The sequence below is a fragment of the Mugil cephalus genome, chromosome 9 (assembly GCF_022458985.1).
Source record: "Mugil cephalus isolate CIBA_MC_2020 chromosome 9, CIBA_Mcephalus_1.1, whole genome shotgun sequence".
Classification (NCBI taxonomy): domain Eukaryota; kingdom Metazoa; phylum Chordata; class Actinopteri; order Mugiliformes; family Mugilidae; genus Mugil; species Mugil cephalus.
Genome location: NC_061778.1, coordinates 26,727,856 through 26,739,265, shown reverse-complemented (window position 1 = coordinate 26,739,265; position 11,410 = coordinate 26,727,856). Strand labels below are relative to the sequence as shown.

The 11,410-nt window shown below is 40.0% G+C and overlaps 1 protein-coding gene across 2 annotated transcripts; it reads left to right on the top strand.

Moving 5' to 3' along the window:
• The first annotated feature begins 133 nt into the window (after positions 1 to 133).
• On the top strand, positions 134 to 11,031 carry naalad2 (N-acetylated alpha-linked acidic dipeptidase 2). Of its 2 annotated transcripts, none has more exons than XM_047593282.1 (20): positions 134 to 651; positions 1,197 to 1,308; positions 1,636 to 1,822; positions 2,946 to 3,047; positions 3,119 to 3,236; positions 3,429 to 3,509; positions 4,758 to 4,850; positions 4,932 to 5,025; positions 5,192 to 5,287; positions 7,253 to 7,338; positions 7,812 to 7,931; positions 8,002 to 8,084; positions 8,156 to 8,219; positions 8,324 to 8,391; positions 8,478 to 8,569; positions 8,749 to 8,839; positions 9,194 to 9,458; positions 9,552 to 9,633; positions 9,764 to 9,856; positions 10,646 to 11,031. In XM_047593282.1, exons 1-20 carry the CDS (start codon positions 570 to 572, stop codon positions 10,833 to 10,835), a joined length of 2,199 nt encoding a protein of 732 aa, XP_047449238.1. In that variant the 5' UTR covers positions 134 to 569; the 3' UTR covers positions 10,836 to 11,031. The 2 variants fall into 2 exon arrangements, with proteins under 2 accessions (XP_047449238.1, XP_047449237.1); XM_047593281.1 differs by having other exon boundaries at positions 137 to 651; positions 3,119 to 3,244; positions 4,745 to 4,850.
• Positions 11,032 to 11,410: the final 379 nt, after the last annotated feature.

The window sequence follows — 11,410 nt, the reverse complement described above, 5'->3', positions numbered from 1 at the left end:
TCAAATGTGTGAAGCTGGCAGTTCAGTTGGCATGTGCTCATTGTGAGGGTTATATCATATCTCTTGCTCCAGTTACTGTAAACATTTTTTACACAGCTCTTTTTTTGGACTCACGACTAGCTGCTGAATTAATTTGTTTCCCTGATGAACAGAAGACATAGAGAGTATCTGCTGATCCAGATTCACTCAACTCCTGCCTTCTTTAAGGACTAAGCTGTACCTACAGTTTGTGCATGCTATTGAAAAAACAGTCAAAGTGGCAGTCCAGGCTCCGGTTGAGTAACACTGAGTCAGCACTGGAGCGGCCAAGGTACACAAGAAGACAGTCAGTCCCCTCACAAAGCAGAGCACTAATGACTAGCTTCCTCTTTGTCCTCCCCTCCAACTTTACACTCCTTTAGCAGAATGCTGACCGTCACCTTCCCCCTCCTGTGCTGCTCACTCTCTGTCTCACTCTACCATTCCCCCACTGTGCACTACTCAAACAAATTACTCCCTATCTCTGCAGGCGTGCTCTGCAGAATCGGTCACATAGACCCGGAGAGGTTTCTGGGACATGCAGCTTTAACATGAGGACGGAGAGCACGTTAATTCGGTGGATCTGGTGGATTGTGGTGGTGACAGCTTTGTTCTTCTCAGGCTTCATCATAGGTAAGAACTGATCTTTAAACTAGACACAATAATACCAGCTGTTTCCTTGTACTGGAAAGTCTCTTAACAGTAAGACAATAGTTACACATGACAAACGTATAAAAGAAGCTGAAATTGTATAACAACATAATATAAGCAGATTTTAAAAATGCTTTTTGGATAATTTCCTTAATGTTTATGAGATATAAATTGTCTTATTACTTATTGTCAATGTGCACTGATGTACTGTATCTGAGGGCTTGCCACCTCTCTGGCACATTTCACATCTTTTTGTGCACAGCAGGTTGTGGACACTTGCAGTCCACAACCACACGTACCTTTAAAATATGCTATTATATATGAAAATATGCTAAATAAATGGTCTAGTGGAGTAGAGCACACTTCATAAAGTGAATGATTTTTCCTCTGGTCTCACTTATCATAGGCACTGTTCATGCAAATACTGTGCAAACGCTTAATAACTTAAGACCACATGGACCACATCTTTTGAACAAAGATGCTTTCCTTAACTAACTGCCCGTTTCTCTGTTCTGAATGTGTGTTAGGATGGTTTGCAAAGCCCAAAAATGCAAACATAGAAGATCACAAAGATTCCAAACAATTTTTGAAGGAGTTTCTGGATGAAATTCAGACAGACCAGATCAGACAGCACCTCAGGTAAAAACTAAACCTACTCTGTCCACTAGTAGAGAGAGAGAAAAGAGATTAAACCCTCACATCTACAATATTATGTTAATCTGCACCACTTTGGGACCACAAGTCGTGCTGGTAGCCAAAATTAGGCTTTGTTTTGAAACCTGGATGAAACCCTTTCGGTTTCCCTCAAAAGATACCCAATACATCCAGCTGAAGTTGAGCCACAACACTGTTTTCTAATAATCATATTGCCTCAGGGCAGGGAGAACATAAACAGATACACTACACACATGATGTGCACCCTTGCATCGTCTTCATTTTATGATGTAACCTCTGTCCTCTCTACAGGAAATTTACACGTTTACCCCACTTGGCCGGTACAGAGCAGAACTTAAAATATGCAGAGCAAATCAAGAGGGAATGGCAGGAGTTTGGATTAGACTCAGTAGAAATGGTTCCCTATGATGTCCTGTTGTCCTATCCCAACAAATCGCAGCCAAATTACATCTCCATCGTGGATCACCTTGGAACAGAGGTTCAGTACATGCTTACAGATACAATGTCTACTAAAACTACAACCACAGTCATGTTTTACAAAATCCTTTACTTATTTCTGGTGCAGTTTCAATATTGTTTGTTCCTATCTATTATTACATTAGGATGACTGTCATAACAGAATAAAAGCAGGGTACTACACAGCTAAAGTGTTCAAAATGACCACTGTGTTTGCACTGAGATTCTAGAAATAAGATAGGTCTACAGACTGGCCCATGTCGTGTTATATTAACCTATTTAACCATTTAGAAGATATGTGTAAATGTCAAAGGACAGTGATTTTAAACAATAACATTACTTCAGTCCAAACCGCTCACAGCTTCTCTTTGTGTGTGGACTCATATGCCATTGCAGGCCTACTATTTGTCTTCTTATAGAAAGCTTATTCAAGTCCAAGGTCCTTTTATAGTCTTGTTGTGACAGATAATCATACAGCTCAGGAGCAAAAACAAAACAAAGAAAGAGAGGGAAAAGTTAAACACTGATGCATCTAAGAAATTAAAAACAATCAAGATTTACATGTCGACAAATTCAAAGGTCCACCCACAAGCATCAGTTTTGCAGCCAAAAGAACCGAACATATGAACTCCTCTGAGCATTTTACAATTTGGTCTCTAGTTTACTGAGAAGTAAAAATGCTTCACTAGCACCCCTACACTGAAAATATTACATTATTAAGGAGAAAAATGTTCTGTTGTGTAATATTGTGTAATTTTCTGCATCAGATTAAAAACTGATTTTCCTCTGTCTGTTCTATTGAGTAAATTGTAATTAATAGTGGAACTATAAAATGTTTATTGCAGCGACAGAAAATCTAAATAGTTTCTCACTATATTTTATGTTAACTGACTTTCTCTACTAGTAAATATTGCTGGAGAGTTTGAGCTAAAAACTATTTTGTTAGTATGTGATGTAAAAACAAAGTAAATAATAGCTATGGCTGTCAGATATTTCTCACAGTGTAGTGGAATAGAAATACCATAAATGTCTACTTTGAACTGCAAGAATACTTGAAATACCTTTCACAACACAGAGGTGGCGAGAGGTTTTAGTATTCATTAGATATAATCTAATGAAACCTCCTCTTGTCTCTTCTTTCTCAGGTTTTTAACTCTTCGTTGGCTGAGCCAGTTCCACAGGGCTATGAGGATATTTCTGATATTGTGCCTCCATACAGTGCTTTCTCTGCCAAAGGACAACCTGAGGTACACACATCTAACACACACGGTCAAAATGACAAGACAAGCACCTAGAAGTTATGCTCATCTCTCTACAGGGAGATTTGGTGTACGTGAACTATGGCCGCACAGAAGACTTTTTCCAGTTAGAGAGGACAATGGGCATCAATGTGACTGGAAAGATTGTCATTGTCAGATATGGGAAAATATTCAGAGGTAATAAGGTAGGACATGGAAACTCAAATTGTATCTCTTTTTACTGTATTCATAGCCAGACTTGATGTTTTTTATGGAGTAATCAGAGTCAGCTCAGTCAGCTCCTCTGTAACAGCACACATTGGTCATACAGTAAATAACATGTTTCAAAATGACCTACTGTACTCTCCTATGCACTTGTCTGTCTGCCAGGTGAAGAACGCCATGTTAGCCGGAGCAAAGGGGATCATTATGTTCTCAGACCCAGCAGATTACTGGGCTGCTGGTGTCCAGGTAGGTATTTAAACAAGATTTCACTTTCATCACCGTCATGAGTAGAAAAGGGAAGAATGCATACAGATGTGTGACAACTTGAATCCTGCATACAGTAGTACAATGCGGTAGATGTGGTTAAATGTGTTTATGTGTTTACCTGTCCTACGTTCGTCACGTGAGTAAGCGTATTGCGTCACTTCCCGATTCTGCACCGCTGCTGTGTGTGCTCACACTGTTTTAGTTCCGTTAAACATTTTCTGTATAAGTGGTGAAACTCGTGTTTTGAGTTTACCCAACCACCTGTCCTCTGTAGCACCTTGTTAATCTTACGTTTCTTCTCAGTTTAATTAACCTTGGTGTATTTAGCGGTTAACTATGGCTACCTTCTCTCCCTTCTCTCTCCTGCTCGTCCTGCCACATGTTTAGCTACTCCTCTGCCTCTTTTAGTGGTAATTGTACCTGTAACATATGTAGTTTATTTGTAGCTTTGGAGGCGAGGCTCTCTGAATTGGAAGCACGGCTCCGCACCATGCAAAACCCAATATCTAGACAGCGCCCCGTAGCCGGTGCGAGCCGACCGAGCGCAGCTCCCGTTAGCATAGGTCCTGCTAGCTGTCCCCCTCCAGCTCCCGAGCAGCCGGGAAATCAGGGCGACTAGGTTACAGTACGAAGGAAGCATAGTCCTACCCGGCCCATGGAGCACCACCAACCGCTTCACGATTCAAACAGATTCTCCCCACTCGGCAACACACCCACTGAGAAGCCACCTCTGGTAATTGGCGACTCGATTTTGCGGAACGTGAAGTTAGAGAAACCAGCGACCATAGTTGGATGCATTCTAGGGGCCAGAGCGGGCGACACCAAATCTTACCTGAAACTGCTGGCTAAGGCTAAGTATGGTACGATTGTTATTCACGTCGGCAGTAATGACCAATGGTTACACCAATCGGAAGTCACTAAACTTAATGTTGAATCGGTGTGTAAGTTTGCTAAAACTATGTCGGACTCCGTAGTTTCCTCTGGTCCCCTGCCCAATCTGACCAGTGACGATATGTATAGTCGCATGTCGTCATTCCACCGCTGGGTTCTGCTCAAGGTGTCTTCCTGTTAAAAGGGAGTTTTTACTTGCCACTGTCGTCCTCAGGCTGCTCTGGAGGTTGCAGGCTGGTTTTTCTGAAGCGTCTTGAGACGATTTGTATTGTTATTGGCGCTATATAAATAAAACTGAATTGAATTGAATTGAATTTACGTAGCCCTACCCTAAAGGCTGGAACCTGCCGGGTGGAGGAGCTCAGAGAGGAAATGTTCTCAACCTGAATGGAGCCGGAGACCCACTCACACCAGGGTATCCTGCTAAAGGTGCGTACTGCATGTATGTGCAAGTGCCTGTATAATTGTATACAGTACAGTACTTTATCTAATATGTCTCCTCTCTTACAGAATATACCTACAGATTCAGCCTGGAGGATGGAGTTGGACTTCCAAAAATACCTGTGCATCCAATTGGCTTCCATGATGCAGTTCACCTTCTAAAGTACTTTTTCAAGATGACTGGAATGTGGTGTAGTTCAGAACAGCACTATTTCAATTTATCTTCCATTTGGAATTCATGGAAACTGCATTTTTTATAGGATGATGATGATAATGAAATCCTGATTTGTATTATTTACAGAATATGTGAGCTATTTATTGTTCTACAGGAACATGGGAGGAGACATTCCACCCAACAATTGGAAAGGAGGTCTGAATGTCTCCTACAGGACTGGTCCAGGCTTTATGGATGACTTCAAGAGCCAGTAAGTGCTTAAGTAAGCTTTCATCTTGTACAGTGTGACCACATGTGTCTATTTCACCCTGTGACAATAAAATGACTGTGATGACATCAGTGTGAAAAGAGTGATTGAAGGAACAAACACCAATTAACAAACTATAGACCTGTATCACTACTATCTCAATTCTCTAAAATACTAGAAAAACTTTTCAATAACCGGCTGGACAAATTTATAGAAAAACACAAACTACTCACTGAAAGTCAATATGGATTCCAAACTAACAGAACAACATCAATGGCACTAATTGATTCAGTTGGAGAAATCACAAATTCAATAGACAAAACAGTATACAGTGGGGGTATTCATAGACCTAAAAAAAAAGCATTTGACACAATAAACCATGATATATTATTAGAGAAATTGGAGCGGTATGGCATCAGGAGAAAATCACTGGAATGGATAAGGAGTTATTTATCAAACAGGAAGCAGTTTGTGATATTGGGTGGTGTTTGTTCATCATGTTTGGACATTTCTTGTGGCGTCCCCCAGGGGTCAGTGCTGGGCCCCAAACTTTTTATAATATATATTAGTGACATATGCAGGTTTTCAAAAGTATTGAAGAGGGTTTTATTATTACTTGTGACGACAGAAGTATTTTTTGGTCTGGTTATGACTTACAATTTTTAATACAAGTCATCAATACTGAATTGAAAAAAAAAAATCATGGTTGGACACAAATAAACTATCATTAAATCTGAACAAAACAAGAATAATACTTTTTGGCAATTACAGAGCTAACATGCTACTACAAATTCAGCTGGAGGGGGCTAGTATTGAAAGGATAAATGAAATAAAATTCTTAGGGGTGATAACAGATGACAAAATCAGTTGGAAATCTCAAATTAAACATGTACAAACCAAAATCTCAAGATGTATCGCAGTATTAAATAAAGCAAAACAGGCACTAGGCAATAATTACATAAGTGCATTACATTCACTAATAATTTCACAAAAGAAAGCAATACGGATTATTCATGGGGCAGGATATAGAGATCACACAAACTCATTAATCTTTCAGTTAAGACTCATAAAATTCAAAGATATCGTGGAATTTCAGATTGCACTAACCCTATTCAAAGCAAAATAACATCTCCTATCACAAAACATTCAAAATTTATTTACTGGAAGGGAATAGGGTTCATTATTTAAGGGGAAAATTAAACTACAGAACACTTAGAGTATGCACAACAAGGAGGACTTTTTGTGTTTCAGTTTGTGGTGTTAAACTATGGAACAGTTTGGATCACTGAGCTATTAAAAGCAGTGGGATAAAATAAGTTTATACTTCCTCCCACTACTTTTAGAAGGCAGAAGACGGAATATTTATTCAGTTACTTTAATGTTTATTTATTTATTTTCTCATTTACTGTTATTTATGCTTCTATATGATTATTTTTGCTGTTCAGTTTTTTTGTTTGTTTTTTAGGTTCAAAAGAAAGTAAGAAAGAAAGAAATTTACCAGTCTTCACCTCAAAAACAAAACCCATCTCTGATCGAGAGTCTGTGTTTTGCCACTTCACTGCTGTCTTCACTCCGTGCTTCAAATTAGCTCTCCCCTTTTGTAGCTCTCGTTCTTGTTCAGATTGTATCAGTGGCAGCTTGCCAGCTGGAGTACAATGGAGGCCTGTGTACCTCCTGTGTGTGACAAAGAAACATTCACACGTACTACTGCACAATAAGGCACCCATATGCAACAACAGTAATGCTTTTGAACCACAGTTCATTTTCCGGATCAACTTTCAGCTCAAGAGAATTAAACAGTCCTTTTTTTTTTAGTAACAATTTACTTCTACAGTGGCGGATGTATATATATATATATATATATATATATACACCTCATTCTTATCTCCAACTTCTGTTCACAGTCGTTTCCTGCTAAATATAATTTTTTCTGTGTTTGTAACACAAATTTCTCAATCTCTTTCTCAGGAAAGTGCGTATGAACATTCACACTAACAACCAAGTAACCAGGATCTACAATGTCATTGGAAAGATCAGAGGAGCTCTGGAGCCAGGTATGAGAAATGAACTTTGTCTAGCTGTTATGATTTAGTACAAAATGAGAACCCATATTCAGGACGTGAGAAGCAGGTTATGTTTAAGTCCAAACAACACAAAGACAAAATCTGAAAAAATAAAATCCCAAAGTCCATGACATCACAGGCAAGGTCAACAGATGATCTGACAGCACATGGAGCCCATGGACTATTGCTGCCTTCAAATGTAACTACGGTTAATTTAGAATCATCACTTAACCTAACCTAACCTAACTAGCACGTCTTTGGATGGTTAGAGGAAGCCAGAGAAACCTTACACAGAAATCTCAACCTTGTTGCTACAAGGATTCAGCACTAACCACTACCTCTGTCCCAACCCAAGCAGGAGACAAAAAATCTTTAATAAAAGAACAAAATATATGATTTTTAATGTGTGTCTCTTTCTGTAATTCCTCTTTCAACGTGTTGTTGTTGTTGATGGGTTTGTGTAGACAGATATGTGATTCTCGGCGGGCACCGTGATGCCTGGGTGTTTGGAGGGATTGATCCCATGTCTGGGGCTGCGGTGGTCCACGAAACTGTACGGAGTGCTGGCAGGCTACTCAGTAAAGGTAAGATTTTTGCAGACGAGTCAATTAGTGAATAATGGTGTCGTCACTCAGTGTATGTACACGTGTGTAGGCTGGAGGCCAAGGAGGACGATAATATTTGCCAGCTGGGATGCAGAAGAGTTTGGACTATTGGGATCCACAGAATGGGCAGAGGTGTGTAATACGCAGACAAACACACACTTGTGAGCACACATACACACATCAATCTTCAATCTTCTGAACAGGATAATGCAAAGCTGCTACAGGAAAGAGCCGTAGCCTACATCAATGCAGACTCTGCTATCGAGGGTGAGCATGCATTAGTGTGTCTATGTGCAGATTAATATTCTGAGGAAATGGCAAATTCTTTAGTTTTGATGTTGTTAGTGTAGATGTGTCTTTTTGAATTGCAGGCATGTACACACTGAGGGTGGACTGCACGCCGTCTCTTCACACTTTGGTGTACAACCTAACCAAGCAGGTGAGCATATCTAAAACTAATATATGAGCTCCTCTTATCCAATATTCGTGCCACTCTCTCCAACCTGTCCCCACGTCTTTGTGTAGGTAGCCAGTCCTGAAGAAGGAGAGGAGGGAGTTTCTCTCTATGAGAGCTGGCACAAGAGGGACAACTGGACAAATGACCGTGATGCACCCAGGTACAAAACACCAGAAATAGTGACAGTGAAGGACAAAGCAACATGCTATGGATGTGTCGGGGGTTTAAAAGTTTTGAGTGTAAAGTATGACGGACATTTCTCCATTAATCAATTAAAATATCAAGACATTGATTCAATAAACCATTCAATCCATTTGTCCACCTCTCACTGCACTGTAGGATCAGTAAACTTGGGTCAGGCAGTGATTTTGAGGCCTATTTTATCCGTTTGGGGATTGCTGCAGGCAGAGCCAGATACACCAAGAACAAGGTGCTATATACTTCCATGTTAATCTGCATAAATTGTCAGTCATTAAGGTATATTGTTGTTATGTTTTTTTGTTTGTTTCTTTGTTTTTATGTATGATGTGAGCCTGTGCACATCCATAAGAATATATTAACAGTTTCTGAGTTATTATTCTATTCTATTCTGTGTGATGAAGCTACCGGACAATGAATTTACCTCAAGATAAATATCTTGGTTAATTTGGGGCGAAGTTACTGTTTTTTAAACAGCCTATTTCCATTTACACAATGACTTGCGTATAATTCTGAATTTAGACGTCACTGTCACATCCATAGTCTAAATTGTTGTTTTTGTGTGTGTGTGTGTGGTTCCATTCAGAAAACAGAGCGATACAGTAGCTATCCAGTCTATCACAGTGTGTATGAAACCTTTGAGATTGTGGAGAAGTTTTACGACCCCTCTTTTAAGAGGCTTCGGGCTGTGGCCCAGGTGAGAGGTGGGCTCGTCTTCCTATTGGCCGAGTCCCAGCTGCTCCCTCTTGACACCAACGAGTATGCGGACTCACTGTGGAAGTACTCACAGAGCATTGCACAGCTGGCACAGAGGAACCCAGGGGAGATGGAGCTGTATGGGGTGTCGTTTGGTGAGTCAGTGCTGTCAGTAGCAATATTGACACTTACATGTACAGTGACAGTAACAATGACACAAAGACTTTTTTGTTTTGTTTTGTTTCTAGAGTCCTTGTTTTCTGCAGTGCGTAACTTCACTTTTGCAGCCAGGCAGTTCCATGAGCGCCTTCAGACTCTTAACAGAGCAGAGTAAGAGTGTGTTTAACATGTCGAAATGTTCTGGTCTTATTATCTAGGCTGCATTGTCACTGAAATCAGTGTTCAGTCTCGATATGAGTGTGTTAGAGGTAATGACCTTTAGCATGTGTATATGTATTAGTCCTCTGCAGGTTCGTGTCATGAATGACCAGCTCATGTACTTGGAGAGAGCCTTTATAGACCCTCTAGGCTTACCTGGCCGACCCTTCTACAGGTAAGTCTCTCCCACACACAACTAGTGAAACACTTGATTACTGACTAGTTAGTTTACCTTGTTTTGATCTGCAAGTTGTTCTGCATAATTGGATTCACAACAGTTGTAAATACACACAGGCAGAGACCTGCTTGCCACGTTCAGTACCTGTGCAACCTACTGTGATCCTATGAAACTGCCTGAAGTCCTCATTCATTACATTTATTTCTACATTGATGCTGCACTGGACTCCAGTTTTCCTTTCAAGTACCGTATTTTTCGCACTATAAGGCACACCAGATTATAGGGGGCACTGTCAATGAACGGGTCTGTTTTTATACATAAGGCGCACTGTTGATTTTTGAGAAAATTAAAGGATTTTAAATGCACCTTATAGTGTGAAAAATACGGTATGTAAATGAGAAGCCCAAAAGCTTTGTAGGAGCTCTCTATATAATTGAGTCCACTATGTTTCACTGCAATTACAAAAACATACTGTATACATGTCACATTAGACCATAGAGGACGCTACTATTTTACCTTTGGAAGTGTTGGATCAACATTTAGGACGTACAGAGACCTCCTCTCTAGTTACATTATCGACTGTGGCTGCAGACATGCACAAAAGCTGAAAATGATTTTAAGGGTTCAAATGTTTTCCAGTTAAATTAATAAATAAATAAACAAATAAATAAATGACAATAATAAAAAACATTAAAGGACCATCCTGCAAAAGTTTCTTCTACTCTAACTCCTACTGAGCTAGACACCGACATTCTTCCGCCTCTTCTCACATCTCTTCTTTTTCAGGCATGTGATTTTTGCCCCCAGCAGCCATAATAAATATGCAGGGGAGTCTTTCCCTGGGATCTATGATGCACTGTTTGACATTGCGAACTCAGCTAACCCAAAGGAGGCCTGGGAGGAAGTCAAGCGTCAAATCAGCGTAGCAGCATTCACCGTGCACGCTGCTGCCATGACCCTGACACCACCTGCATGAAGAGCAGACTAAAGACATGTGACAGTGTGTTAGAGCATCACAAAGTGATGAGCCACCGTCCACTACCTGCAACACACTCAGGTCAACACTGTGAAAAGTCATATTTCCATAAGTAAAAAAAAAAAAACATGTTTTCCACTTTCATGTCTCAGCTTTAGTTATGTGGCTAAAGAAAATAAATATGTTTTTATTGTTGTCTTGCTGCCTGGGTTTGTTATGTTCATAATTGTTTCCCTGTCCATCCCTGATACAACCTGCAATTACAGTGTCATCTGACAACTTCTTCGTATTACATGACTCTGTGGACAGGGGAGAGCACAGTGTTGCGCCAGTGCTGCTGATGATAGTCCTGGATATACAATTTAATAGTTTGAATCACATGTCATGTGTGATTGGTTGCCCATATTATACAGTATCTGTCCAACAATAGAAGATACCATACGACAGTTTTATTGGTTTAGAGGACTAAGTGATTGTCCAAGGTGTTTTTAATACCTCAGTTTATATGTTAAATTACAGAGTAATAGAATGCAGATTTTTTTTTGACTGAATAAATAGGAGACAATAAAATACAG

What these genes read in the sequence shown, in the direction of transcription:
- naalad2 (XM_047593281.1), top strand. Translation starts at nt 570, where the DNA reads ATGAGGACGGAGAGCACGTTAATTCGGTGGATCTGGTGGATTGTGGTG. An exon ending in ACCAGGGTATCCTGCTAAAG is followed by an intron (nt 4,851 to 4,931) that starts GTGCGTACTGCA and finishes CCTCTCTTACAG; the next exon opens with AATATACCTACAGATTCAGC. An exon ending in TGCAGACTCTGCTATCGAGG is followed by an intron (nt 8,220 to 8,323) that starts GTGAGCATGCAT and finishes TTTGAATTGCAG; the next exon opens with GCATGTACACACTGAGGGTG.